Genomic DNA, 14,985 nt, shown 5'->3' with positions numbered 1-14,985 from the left:
GGGGGAGATGCGAGGCGGCTATGCATGGATTTTCGGGTTTTCCAGTTGTCTACGCACGGAATGACACCTCCGTGCAATGAATACGAAGTCGTGTGAGATCGGGTTGGATCCCCCTGTAGTAACTCTGAGGACCCCCCTCTGTACGCAGCTCAGCAACGTTGGCACACCAATTCAAACAATCCAATCCAGTTAGCCAGATTAACTGATAATTAATTGAGTTAACTGTCTCAAAGCCTTTTTCCGTTGCACTCAATGTACAGGGAAAACACACCGTTTATTAGACTCTCTAGTTTTCTTATGTTTTGAAAGCTGCATTCTTTATATGTGGCTTGCAGTGAAACAAGCACAATAGCTCATGTCCTTGGATGTATAACAAATAAACCCTCTTGCCTGGAATAATTGCTACCCACAGTATTATAAGAACGTAAACAATTAGGCCATTCTATTAAGGGTGTTGCCACAACGATGACTTACTATTCAAGTAAGAACAATGCCACCTCCAGGTAGAAAAAGCAATTTACAAATCACAATACCTCTGTTTATCCTTCAGTTTTCTCCATTCGACGTCACGGTCAGGCCTACGCACTACGGCAGTTGCGTCAACAACAAAAGCGACGACAGTTGCGACAACAAAAAGTGTGCAAGCAGTTGCTTTCGCGGCATCAGCTGCTTCACTTCCTCTGGTCGACGCATTGTTTGCATAGTTATATTAGTTCTTATTACTAATACTTTAATAAATATGATATGAGTTTCTGTTCTAATACAGCTCGAATGGAACCGAATGTCAGTTCCATTAGTACATTCACTCTTCAACCGTGAAGGTCTGTTTGGTTCGAGTTTCCACGCGCACCGGAACAACACGCGACACAAACATTTCAGTTTGACTTGTGTTACTCGAGTAAAAGTACAAAGTAAAATACTTGAAATTGTTCGAAAATAGCAGATTGGCTGCATTCGAATAGACAAAGTATAAAATAGGCTTTCAGTGGTTAATGTATGTTTTTATTGAGAATCTAAATCTAGAAAGTAACTTGTAAATAAAGTTTCCAGTTCAACATTTATCTCTGGAGTACAACATCTCTCAAGTACAACATTTGTCTCTGAGATGTAGTGTAAGTACAAGTATAAGGTATTGAAAAATGGACGTACTTAAGTAAAGTAAAAGTACCTCACAATTGTATTGAAGTACTGTACTTGAGTAAATGTACTGTGATGAGCAATATTCAGAAGAGGAAAATGCACAGAATTAATGTGAGTTTTAGTGAAAACAAAAAACCCAGCAAGGCACAGGGAAACCCATAAGTCAGGAATGACATCAGGGTTCTTGGACAGTCTTGGAAAGTCTTTTGTAATCAAGTTATCAGCCATGCTGTGGATACAATTATTTTTGGCATCCTGGCCTGTCTTCACTGCGGTGGGTTTTCAATGTGGGGCCGCGGCCCCCCGGCGGGCCCGCCAGCGCCCGCCAGGGGGTCCAGTTGTAAAGGAGAGGAAACAAAAAAAAATAATAATCATAAAATATATAATATTATTATTTTATTTTATTTAAATTCAAATTCAATTCATAAGATTAATGTGCCAGTTTAACCACTGTCAACCTAGTGTTCCTATTTTGGGCATGTCATTGCTGTCAATAACTTTCAAAGAATATTCTATAATATTTTTAAAAGGTTACCAAAAATAGCTTGTAGATCGGCTATTTTCCGGTTGTTTCGCAATAGGAGGGCCTTAGCCAGAGGCCATGGATATTTGGGCTCTACTGTACTGCATCTCTCTATCTCCCCATTATCTGTCTGCATGCCTTTCTCTTCCTCTCTCTCTCTCTCTCTTAACCTCCCTCTGTCTCTCTCTTCCTCCCCCCTCGCTTCCTCTCTCATCTCCTTTCTTCTCTCCTCTCTCTGCGTTGCGGCGTGGCGTAGAGGGGGGAGAGAGAGAGAGAGAGAGAGAGAGAGAGAGAGAGCGGTGGGGGCCTTGCACTGTAAAAAACATCCGTGTTAACCCATTAAAACCGGGAACACATCTATGTAACCACTTAAACCATTATTTACACTTTGGCTATTCAGAAATAGCAGATATACAAGCTCATAGCGCGGCACCGAGTGATTTGTGCAAATCTTTGAATATATATATTTTTCAAAGCGAACATTTGTAACTCAAATCTTTGCTTCTGGGAGGTCCCTGGAACGAAATATTTTGAGTTGGGGGTCCGCGACCAAATACATATCATTTTGGGGGTCCTTGACATTAAAAAGTTTGAGCACCACTGATATAGTAACATAATACGTTTTTCAGAAAACTGTTCGGATTTAGAAGACATTATTTTATAGAATCGGAACCTCAGGCCCCAATGGGTTAATTAAACCCCGGCGAGTGCACGAATGGAAGCGAACGGACCCGTGAGGGTCCGTTCGCTTCCATTTCGTACGCTCGCTGGGGTTAAAAACCGACACTGTGGTGGCGGGGTTTTTTTTTGCGCGTAGATGCCTCTGTGGCCTGTGGGTCGGTCAGAAGAAGCACACACACGGGAGAGAGACAGCCGTCTGTGCTGGCAGCTACTCAGACGCCCCCGGGGGCTTTGACGGGCTGTCAGGGCCCCGGCTCATGAAAAAGCCAACCAGATGGGGAAGAGAGAGGCCTGCCAATGGAAACTTAACCACTTGTCTTCCAAAAAACGCTCTCTCCTCCTCCTCCGAACCTCCTCCCTTCTCCGTTTGCCTCCTCCCCCTTTCTCCCGACTCCTCTTTTCTTTTTCGTGGAAGGAATACTCAGGTTTTTGTACTTGCTGTAAGTAGCAATACAACAATGTAGGAATGTAGAATGTAGAACATTCTAGAAGAACTGTTTACAAGTTAAAGTCCTGCGGACAAGGTTTGCCTCGAGCGAAAGTAACGCGTTGGCGTCAAAATGATGCTTGAAGTGCTTAAAGTAAAAGTGTGTCAAAAGAATTTGTCCAACTTTTTTTTGAAAATGGGACGCTTTACTTCTAAATCGAACTGACCAAGTATAAGATTGGGCTTCAGGGTGCAGTCACAGCGAGCTGGAATTTTACCTATGCGGGCGGATTCTGCCAGTGGTGGACAAAGTACTCAAACTCACTTAAGTAAAAGTATCAATACTGCAATGTAGAAGTACACTGTTACAAGTGAAAGTCCGGAATTCAAAATTTACTTGAGTAAAAGTACAAAAGTATTGGTATCAAAATGGAGTTAAAGTACTAAAAGTAAAAGTACTAAAATGTTTGAAAATAGCCTAGCTATAAAATAGGTCTAAAGTGGTTAATGTATGTTTTATGATCATTTATATCTGCAAAGTAACTAGTAACTAAAGTGTTCAAATAATTGTAGTGGAGTAGAAGTACAATATTTGCCACTGAGATGTAGTAGAAGTAAAAGTATAGACAATTGGAAATACTCCAGTAAAGTGAAAGTAAAAGTACCTCAAAATTGTACTTAAGTACAGTACTTGAGTAAATGTACTTTACACCACTGGATTCTGCCAATGCTTATTAATGAGAACGGAGCGGTTTGTTGCCATTCGCAGATTTCCCGCAAAACTAAACTAAAAACGCTCCTTTCCCATTGAAAAGCATTGTCAGAATCCGCCGCATAGGCAGAATCAAAGTTTATTTGTTGTTGTAATAATCTATATCCACAAAGTAACGTGTAACAAAAGTGTTCAAATAATTGTAATGGAGTAAAGGCTTCTCAGCCTCTGAGATGCAGTGGAGTAGAAGTATAAAGTGTTGGAAAAATGGACATGCTCAAGTAAAGTAAAAGTACCTCAAAATATTGTACTTAAGTGCAAGTACTTGAGTGAATTTACTTTACACCGCTTTCTACTCCTCTCTCTCGCTCTCTTTTCCTGCGCCTCCCTCCCTCGCTCTCTCTCTCTCTCGCTTGCTTTGCGTTCAGCAGGGGAAATTATGTAGGCCAAAGGGTAGGCTAACTTCTCCCGAGCCATGAAACAGGAGCGACTAACTCACTTTTTTTCCCCCCTTTTTTTTCTTTCTGGTGTGAGAGGGCAGCTGTCACTCACACCTTCCTTCTGCCTTTTCCGTTAAATGCGTTCCAAAACCCCAAAACAGCTCACGACTTCTTCAAAGTTGTGAACACTGTTTTGGAAGGTTTTTTCCACGCTTGGCTGCTGATAGAGTGTGACCATTATTGCTTGCATGTGCTGTGCTGGTACACAGCGAAATACTGAGTGATAACTTAACTCTGAATGTGAAAAAGATGTCCCCTGACGCATTGGAATGAGAGAATGATTTGGACTCTGAATGTGACAAAGATGTCCCCTTACGGAGTGGAAGAAGAGAGAACGATGTGAACTTGAATGTGAAAAAGATGGCCCCTTATGGAGGTGATTCTCGAATTTCTTTCATTTCAAGGACCCCCAGTTTACTAGGCATTAGGCCACAGACTCCCATAACTCTGTGAGAGTATACAATGGAACCAAATGGACCCTCCATTTGGTTCCATTTGAATACTCTCAGAGTTACCAATGATTTAGCTGGAGACCCCCTGGAACCTTGTCAAGGACCCCTGGGGGTCCCGGGACCCCACTTTGGGAACCACTGCCCTATGGAGTGGAATATAAGAGAGAATGATTTTAGCTCTGAGTGTGAAAAAGATGGCCCCTTACAGAATGGAATAAGAAGGATTTTTTAATTTTTGCTCCATCGTTCCAACATTACATCGATTTCTCCCCGTGTTTATGCTGTCGATGTGCATTTGGTCAGGGTACTTTCCAAGCTGTCTCTCCCTAAAAAGCTCGAGTTATGTTATTTTTTAATGTGTTTACGTTTTTTTGGAAGGCGTCCAGCATCATAAGAGGGCATGGCATTAATACAAATTTTCCATGTTGTCGTGTTTTTAGGCTTTTTGCTTCTGCTCGCCTCGGTTCTGAGATCACTGCTAGTCAGCGGTGGAAAGTAACTAAGTACATTTACTTGAGTACAATTTGGAGGTACTTTTACTTTTGCTTAGTATTAAAAAGAATTATACTACTCCACTACATCTCAGAGGCAAATATTGTACTTTTTACTCCACTACAATTATTTAACAGCTTTAGTTACAAGTTACTTTTCAGATTTAGATTGTTATTGCGAAACATATATTACCCAATTAAGCCCTGATTTATATTTCGTCTGTTTGAAAATAGCCGATCTACAAGCTCACAATGCGTTGTGACACAAGTTTTAAAACAATCTTAAGACATAACATTAAGCCTGGTCTATGAACAGACTGACCTACTAGTCATCCTAGTCATCCTCGACATATGTTCGACATATTCGCGACGTGTTTTCAATCATTTGCTGTCCTGGCTGTCCTCCACTCCTTTAAGCCAATGGGGACACTTCCCCGTTTTGCCTGTCCTTTAAGCCAATGAGGAGACGGGCCGTCCTCCCATGCGCTCCCCTGTCTCACTTCTCCCCCTCTTTCATTCACTCTGCTGCGACTGACGAACGTGTCACCGCCCATGCAAATGCGTGGATTCATGGTCTTGCGGATTTTTTTCCAAGAATCCACGCATTTGCATTGACAAAGCATTGGCAGATTCCGTCCCATAGGTAAAATAAAAGTGACGTGTGGCCGTGCCCTTACAAGCAAAAAGGCCTGTATTCACAACGTGTCGCGATGCGACGCCATTGTGAGCTTGTAGATCGCCTATTTTCAAATAGCCTAGGTATAAAATAGGGTTAAAGTGGTTAATGTATGTTTTACAATATAATAATGTATATCTGCAAAGTAACTAGTAACTAAAGTTTTTAAATAATTGTAGTGGAGTAAAAGTGTAATATTTTCCTCAGAGATGTAGTGGAGTAGTAAGTAAAAGTACTGAAAATTGTACATACTCCAGTAAAAATACCTCAAACTTGTACCTAAGTACAGCACTTGAGTAAATGTACTTAGTTACTTCACACCACCGATCGTCTCAACACCTCAAGGACCCCCCCCCCCCTCCTCACTCAGTGTGTAACTCTTCAGTACACTGGCTCATTCATAACCCACCAAGGGCAATTTATTCACATGCACATGTGTCAACTAGATGCCCCTGTGCAGGAATGCTCCTCGTACGCGTAGAAAAGACACTATGCCAACCAAGGGCCTAACTGTAAATAGACTATTCTGATGTGAAGTTTCTGGCAGGCAGCATTTTCAAACATTTTCTATAAATGAACCAGTCAGTCCCCTCCCCGCTATTTCCATGGAGGCTTATAGGGGAGAGACGTTGAAGCTGGAAAGATTTACACGTTAATCCATCGAGACCGGGAACGCATCTGTGTCATTTTTTGTAATTTTTGCTATAAGTAACCATTCTTTTATACTTTGGGCTATTCAAAAATAGCAGATCTACAAGCTCATAGCGCGGCACCGAGTGCCGCGCTACCAGCTTGTAGATCTGCTATTTTTGAAAAAATCGTGAACATCTGTGCAAATCTTTGAATATATATATTTTTAAAGCGAACATTTGTAACTCAAATCTTTGCTTCTGGGGGGGGTCCCTGGAACTAAATATTTTGGGGGGGTCCACGGCCAAATACATCATCATTGTGTCATGAAAAAGTTTGAGAACGGCTGATATTACAGCAACATAGGTGTTTCAGAAAACTGTTCAGGATTTAGAAGGAACATTTGTTGGAATCTGCCTCGGGTCTTAATGGGTTAACGGCTGCGGTGACGATGTTGTTGTTTGTTTGTTTGTGGTTATTTTCAGATGAGGGACGTGCAGTTCAACCACCTGACCAGGTTTATCGGGGCCTGTATCGACCCTCCTAACATCTGCATTGTGACCGAATACTGCCCGAGGGGCAGTCTGCAGGTAAGAGCTCTACTGTAGATGCCGTTTTTCGCTATTTCTTCCTTTCACGTTGGCTGAGCCCACACGAACCGTATTATGCTCCTCTTTTTGAGTTGAGAGGAGCCGAGCTCGGATCAGACTCCTGTCGTGTCTTGCGTGTCTCCCCATCGCTCTGGTTTCCTAGGTTTCCTGTCTCTCTCTGCGCTTGAATAAATCATACAATGTCAACAAATAATGTTTTAAAAAAAGCCTGTTATTTTGGTCCCCACACATGATTAAATAGTCAAGCCTAATGTGTCTTTCTACATTTTTATGTTCTGGCCAAATTGCCAAGCTGCCTAGAACTGGGTTTGTCTGTGTGTACAGTATGTGTGTACAGTAGGTCCCCTTAACCCCCCCAGGGCTCTATACTAGGTCCCCTAGTGTTTCCCTCTACACCAAATCTCTTTGCCCAAAATAGCCAATCGAGATCAGCTATTTTCGCTGAAGGTTCACCCCAGAATAGAGACGCTAGGGTCCTTATGGTTAAAAAATAGACTTAACTGTCTCTACAACCAGGAAATGCTAAATTGAAACTTGTGCAGAGTGTGAAAGTTGTTTTGTTAAAGTTACAACTTAAAAACGTTAAAAAACTGGCCAAACTAAACATTTGGCCAAACAAAAAATAATATATATATTTTTTTTTTATAAAGTTAGTTATTTTTTGGCCAACTGAGATGTAGACCGTTACCTCACTAGTCGACATGGTTAAAATTGGTCCGTTCATCAATGTGGAGATGATGCCAACTGGCCTTTTCATGTAAAGAATAGTGGCCATACTTGGCCACTGACAAGATCAAAAGGACTCGTAGTACACATCCAAAAACCTGAAGGCAGGTGCTTGTCCCAAAACAAACAGGTGTCAAAGACAAACCAGGAGGCCCGCACACTGCAGCTATTTATTTCTTTAGGCATCCAAAAAGTTCTTGTTGGACACTTAAATAAAAGGTCATTGTATTGTAAGAGAGCTACAGTGTGTGGACCTTCTTGTGTGGCTTGATTGGATTTGTGTGGCTTTGTGCACTGAACTGCACACCTAATGCAGCAACTCTCCACACCACAACATTATCAGACTCTATGTCTTGTAAAGATAAAGACACAGCGAATATAGCTGCTTCCCTCTAGTCCTTTGGGAACGTATGTCAATTCTTAGAATTCATGGATGGCATTGTGGGAATTGGACCCCTGGCCATGACCACAGGGGCCACGGTCATGCTGTGAGTGACCACTGAGTTACTACCGTATACTCATTTGTAATACACACTACCATGTACATTGAAATGCAATGACATGCACGTGCCCTGGCTTTCTCAGCACTTAACCCATTAAGGCCAGAGGTTCCGGTTCTACAAAATGTCTTCTAAATCCTTTAAAAACGTTTTTGTTTTTTAAAGTATGTTATTATGTCAGTGGTTCTCAAACTTTTTCATGTCAAGGACCCCAAAATGTATATGTATTTGGCCGTGGACCCCCATTTCTAAATATTTTGTTCCAGGGACCACCCAGAAGCAAAGATTTGAGTGACAAATGTTCGCTTTATATATATTCAAATATTTGCAAAAGAAATCTCGATTTTTTTCAAAAATAGCAGATCTACAAGCTCATAGCGCGGCACTCGGTGCCGCACTATGAACTTGTATATCTGCTATTTTTGAATAGCCAAAGTGTAAAATAATGCTTTTTAGCTCAAATCTAAAAGTGACACAGATGCGTGCCAGGTCTAAATGGGTTAAACTTATATAAAAACAAAGAAATAAAAAAAGAAAATGAAAAAAAGAACACAGATCCCACAATGTAATGAATCACTGAGCAGGGCCGAAGTGCTGACAAGTACCGTTCATTATGTTTATTATCATGCGCCGGGCAGCCGGTATCCTCCATGATACTTAACACCCGATTTATACTTAGTTTGATGCCGGTGTCTCCCACTGAAAATAGCCAATCTACAAGCTTGGAGATCAGCAATTTGTGGTGCGAGACACAACGCACAGCCAAATCTAAATCAGGCTTTCAGGGCCTTCCCTCTGCAGCGGGTGGAGTGAGCGTCCTGAAGCTGTAGCACCGGTTCCTATGATTTCTACTTAAGTAAAAGTATCAATACAGCGATATAGAAATACTTTGTTACAAGTAAGAGTCCAGAATTCAAAATGTACTTAACGTAAAAGTACAAAAGTATTGGTATGAAAATGTACTTAAAGAGCCAAAAGTAAAAGTACTGAAATGTTTGAAAATATCAGATCTACAAGCTCACAACGCGTCAAATAGCCTTTTCAAATAGCCTAGGTATAAAATAAGGCTAAAGTGGTTAATGTATGTTTTATAATGTAATGATTTATATCTGAAAAGTAAATAGTAACTAAAGTTTTCAAATAGTAGTGAAGTAAAAGTACTGATAATTGAAAATACTCAAAAAAATTGTACTTAAGTACAGTACTTGAGTAAATGTACTTAGTTACTTTACACCACTGGTCTTGTTCAGTCGGGTTGCCAAACCACTCCACTATGCCTCCTGTAAGGATGCTCTCTAAGGTAGCGCGGGAGACACTGATCTGTGTTTTTGTAGATATTTTTAAAAGCCATCCCAAAAAGTATATAGTCTCTGTTGTGTCGGATTTAACTGCGCAACTGGTGTTTAGAGACCAGGGCCCTCATTTATCAGAGTGGAATAGACCAAATAATGGGCGTATATGGCGAGATCACCGCAATTGTCGGCATTTATCATTCTATCGTGACTTTGACTTGAGCGTACGGCGCGCTCACGCCTGGTCTGACGGCGTGTAGGATTTGTCTACACCCGTTTGTTCCATCTTAGACCTGCGGAGCAGCGTCGTCTGACCGTCTGACAGACATCTGGACACGTGTATCCACACAAAATGTATATCTAACACACTAATAAATAATCCCTGTGAAAATGCATGCACGCCTATTTTTTTTTGTTTCCAAGTGACAATGACAAGCAATTAAAATCAAGCGATGGAAACAATCTAACATAACCTATTTGCAATGTTACAACGTTACCAGGTAAGCCACTGTGGCAGCAATCCAACTTATTTGTTTCGAGTAGTATTTTAAGCTCCAATGCGTGCCTTTTAGTTTTTCTTGTCCTATAGTGACGCATTAGGGAGTGCAAATGACAGAGCGGCAATAAATGACGCCTATCTGTGAGAATGTGTTGGTACTTGACCAACACAAAAAAAGTTTGAGCACCACTGATATAGCAACATGCGTTTTTCTGAAAACTGTTTGATTTAGAAGAGATTTTTTGAATTGGCCTCAGGTCATAATGGGTTGAAAGTGCGTCAAGTGTTTGGGAGCTTGGATGCAGTACAAGTGACGATTCTCTCTGACCGATAGGTAGTCTGCAGAGTTTTCACGTTACCTTTTTGATATCGCCTCAGCTCGGTTGGAACCTAGACGACGCTGGTACCAAAAGGACCAGGCACAAGTATCCACAACCTTTGCCCGATGGGAAAACCAAAAAAGCAGAGTCGAGTTGCGCCGGCTCCAAAAGTGGAGTCAGTCCAAAACAAGCTTACTGTGTGCGAGAAGAGCCTTTGATGTTTTTTTAGTGATACTTTGTTTTTTTTTCAAAAATGCTCTGACTACTTGACGGAGGACATGCAACCTTGTCTGATTTGTTTTATGATACACTGAAATAACACGTGGTACATTAGGCAACCTTGTTCTCTGCTTGTGCCGAGAGGTTTTCACACGCTAGCTCAATGCACTGCAGTGTCTCCACTGCCAGATAATGAAGAGCTAGATCATTGGTTCTCAAAGTGGGGTCCGTGGACCCCGAGGGGTTTCCTGGGGAGGTTCCAGGGGGTCCCCAGCTAAATTGGTAAGCTAAATACAGTAGCATCACAATCATTTAAACCCCTTTATCCATGTTTTATACTTTGGCTGTTCAAAAATAGCAGACATACAAGCTCACAGCGTGTCAGTTTGTGCCGCGCTGCAAGTTTGTACATCTGCTATTTTAGATTTTTTTTTTTTATCCAAAAATGTTCATTTTCAAATTTCAATTCAATGATTCAAATTCATTTTGAATCATTTGGATTTTTTTAAACATCAATCTTCTCTTCTGAAGGTCCCTGGCACAGAAGAACCTTTTCAGAAGGGCGTCCGGGGCCAAATACATATCAATTTGGGGGTCCTCGACTTGGAATAGTTTGAGAACCACTAAGCTAGATCACGGTTTCTCAACTGGGGGCCCGGGGACCACCCGGGGGACCCTCACAGGTCTGTAACTCTGAGAGTGTACAAATGGAACCAAATGGACCCGTTAGGATTTCACAGCGTAGATTGGGGGTCTCAGAGATAAAAAAAAACTAAAAGAAATGGTATCAAATGGGGGTCCGTTTTTAAACTTAGGGGTCTTTGAAATTAAGAAGGTTGAGAATCACTGTAAAATCCTTATTAAGACCTGTTACACCTATACGTTGTTATACGCTTCAAGCTGGGAACGCCTCTGTGTCATTTTAGTTGTTAAATATCATCACTGTCGGGTGCAAACCTCAAATTTTTTTTCGTAAATTAATGCCCTACTTCATCATATAAGAGTGTCGCACAAAAGTAGTGAAAATAGCCGATCTACAAGCGCACAACGCCTCGCTTGTAGATCGCCTATTTTCACTATTTTAAATCGTTTTTAAAATGATAATAAAAAATGGAACCACCCGACAACAACGATATATAGCAGCATGATTAGAAATATATAATAATTTGAATCAAAAATATACGTTTTTTCAGAAAACTTAGGTTAGGATTTAGAAGGCATTTTTAGAATTTTCAGGTCTTAATGGGTTAACTCTGGGAGTGTACAAATGTAATTTGTACACTCTCGGAGTTACAGACCCTTCAAGGGTCTACTTGGACCCTGCTGGTGGTCCCCAGACCAGGCGTTGAGAACCATTGAGCCAGATAACTATGGGAAACGTGTAGCGATGGCGTTTATCACTGACGCTTGTTGAAATGTATAACTGCATGTCGTCACCGTAAGGCAGAATTTAAAGACCTACTTCTTCATGCAAACAGTGTAGCACAAAAGTAGCAAAAATAGTCAATCTACAAGCTCACAACGCGTCGGGATGCAACACATTGTGAGCTTGTAGATTTGCTATTTCCGAAACACACTCAAAGTTAAAGTGAAAGTGTTTATTTTGTCCATCGAATAGATGGCTTTGACTTTTATATGCACCCCTGACAAGTTGCTTGATTCAATATTTTGATATTTGATATTCATTTCATTCCCATACAAACCCATTGTAACTCAATTTCAACCATGTTAGACTCAATGAAAACACATGTCCTTGGTTCTGGTGACTGATAACGTCCTTCTAATGTGTGAGTGGGCCGCGTTTTTTCAATTACTTTTTTCTTTCTTTTTTTAAATAATCTTTTTTTCCAAATAAATATGCAAAATAAATAAATCAATATAAATGAAAAAACGTCCCTCTCACGCATTAGAAAGACAATTATCAGTCACCAGAACCAAGGACGTGTGTTTTAAATGAGTTAAACATGGTTAAAATGGAGTTTGAAGACACAAAAGCCAGAATATATTTTAAACTGAACAAAAACACCACGTTTGATCCCTTTTAAGCGTGTCTGTGGGTTTTTATAAATATTAAACCAATGAAAAGTATTACCAAGAGCTTGTTCTTTTTGTAACGGCTTTGGACATATTGTACAAGGTTTCCGCGTGACAGTGGCGATGTGTAACTGACAGCTAGCTGTGCTTGATGTGATTTCAGTGTGTGTATAAGCCATTGGGATTCAGAGTGCTGCGGTTGGCGTACACCAGGGCATTCTTTGCTGTCCTTGACAGTTCCCTGCAGGCTTCAGTTACTTTGGCACCATTTATGCTGCATGATTAAGAATACCGTTGCTGTCGGGCAGAAACCTCTTACTGTATCTCCATATTCTAACTTTTAGTTTTTTCGTAAATTAACGCCCAACTTGATCATACCACAGCGTCACACAAAAGCATCAAAAGCAGCAGAACGCAGTGCAAAGCGGCGCGTTTCGAGCTTGTCAATCTGCTGCTTTTGCTGTTATTAAATTGTAATCCTGAAAAGTAACGGTTTTGGACAATGGACATACAATACGAGGTTTCCACCCGACCGAGACGCTATGTATCGCTATATTGGATCACTCCAATATGATATGATATCCCTCCACGACAGCAGATTACTCTGTGTATGGGGGTGTGCCACGGCTATAGGGAATAACCTGCTCACCCGGACCGCTATTAGCCTTCTCTGACAAGTACAGAGCCGTTGGGATATAAAGAGCCGTGTCATCTCTGTTCACTCCCATCAGTACAAATATTTTACCGCAATGGCGGTTCATGTAAACAAAGAATATGCATTTACATATTCAATAGTCAATCATTTATTGTGAAAACCAACATACAGTTGAACGGGAGTTTGTTTTGGTGTGCCCAGCGATGGCAAGAACAAGTAGCATGTGGAACGCTTGTCATCATCGGGTAGTCTCATTTACTACTCCACGATCTCCGAATGCTGTATAGAGAGGAACTACACATCCAGAAAGCCATGACGGGTGCATCTGAAAATTGTGGGAGACTCGCAAGACTAGTCATCGGGCAACCAATAGTTCCAAACACTACTGTGGCATTACGGTGACTAGACGCCTTGGTTTGGCCCGGGATTCTCCCGGTTTCAAGCTGGGTGTCCCGGCAAATATCTGTAAAATATTGAAATGTCCTGGTTTTCAACATTCACTACCACTCTCTCCCAGTTTTTCACCACTGTTAAAATAATAACACTTTGTTATTAGTGCTTACTGTACATAGATGTTTATCATGTTCTGTTCTGTTGAAAGATGCAGTCACTAGGTGTACTAAGAGCCTAAATAATTGTCCTCCATCCTGAGAAAAATACAAATAAAAAATAAAATTAAAATGTCAAAGAAATTGTCAACATTTGCGAAAATACAAGCTGACAACGCGTAGCGATGCGACACGTTGTGAGCTTATATTAGGATATTTCTATTTTTTAAATTGTATTTTAGTGATTAACCACTTAAACCCCAGCAACGCGTCGCGTCGTTGTAAGCTTGTCGATCGGCTATTTTCAGCTAAAGCTTTCCCCACAATAACACAAAACGGAAAAGACACTAGTATTGAGCCCTGAGGGACTCCAGTTACCCATATGGGGTTTAAGTGATTTAGGGGGTTGTTGGTCACCCTATGAATAGGTTCCAAACATTGAATACCTCTTAATGGGTGTTGATGAAGCGCGTGACCTTCTGACCCCTCATTGACACAACTCTCAATGGCTCTGGTATTAGTTATTTGGAAGAAGTTAAAACGCTGCACCGTTAATAGCCGTAAAGTGGCCACTGCAACTGAGTTTAATTACTCAGTGTAATTTCGAGAATAAATAAATCTTGAGTGAATGAATAACGTGTCAGTTTGCAACTTTGTAATGGCTGCCATGTTGTAAAACATTTTAGAATTTGAGACTAAACACATGGTGGTGGATTTTCTCTTACAGAAGCTCTGTCTATGCTGATCACTACCAATAAAAGCATGACCATTCCACCAACATGTGCAATAACTAATAAATGCTTTCTCATGTGTGTTTTCACAGGACATTTTGGAGAACGAGAGCATTAACCTGGACTGGATGTTCCGCTACTCGCTGATCAACGATATAGTAAAGGTATGAACAATAATGGCCCACTCAGTAAGGAAGGCCTGAGAGCCCAAACACGTCTGTGTGTTTGTCAGACTGCTTGCAGTGTTGTATTAGAGAAAATGTATTCTGTGAGTGTGGACTGTTTCTTTAACCATTTAAGATGCCGATTCTACAAAATGTCTTCTAAATCCTAACAGTTTTTTGAAAAAACCTTTGTTGCTATATGGTTCTCAACCTTTTTCATGTCAAGGACCCCCAAAATTATGTATTTGGCCGCGGACACCCATCTCAAAATATTTTGTTCCAGGGACCCCCCAGAAGCAAAGATTTGAGTTACAAATGTTTGCTTTAGAAATATATGTTCAAAGATTTACACACATTTTCAAGAAATTTCCCAAAATAGCAGATCTACAAGCTCATAGCGCGGGAGCTTGTATATCTGCTATTTTTGAATAGCCAAAGAAATCTAAAGTGACAC

The 14,985-nt window shown here is 40.9% G+C and overlaps 1 protein-coding gene across 1 annotated transcript in view; it reads left to right on the top strand.

The window, feature by feature from the left end:
* npr2 (natriuretic peptide receptor 2) overlaps window positions 1-14,985 on the top strand; it is a 102,873-nt gene that overhangs the window by 57,551 nt on the left and 30,337 nt on the right. The window contains exons 11-12 of the mRNA XM_084047342.1: window positions 6,718-6,822; window positions 14,460-14,531. Of these exons, the coding sequence (XP_083903468.1) occupies window positions 6,718-6,822; window positions 14,460-14,531 (177 nt within the window). The remainder of the gene's footprint in view (window positions 1-6,717; window positions 6,823-14,459; window positions 14,532-14,985) is intronic.

Source organism: Gymnoscopelus microlampas, assembly GCF_963454915.1.
Source record: "Gymnoscopelus microlampas genome assembly, chromosome: 21".
Taxonomy (NCBI): Eukaryota; Metazoa; Chordata; class Actinopteri; order Myctophiformes; family Myctophidae; genus Gymnoscopelus; species Gymnoscopelus microlampas.
The sequence above is the reverse complement of the archived record's forward strand: the minus strand, read 5'-3'. Positions and strand labels throughout refer to the sequence as shown.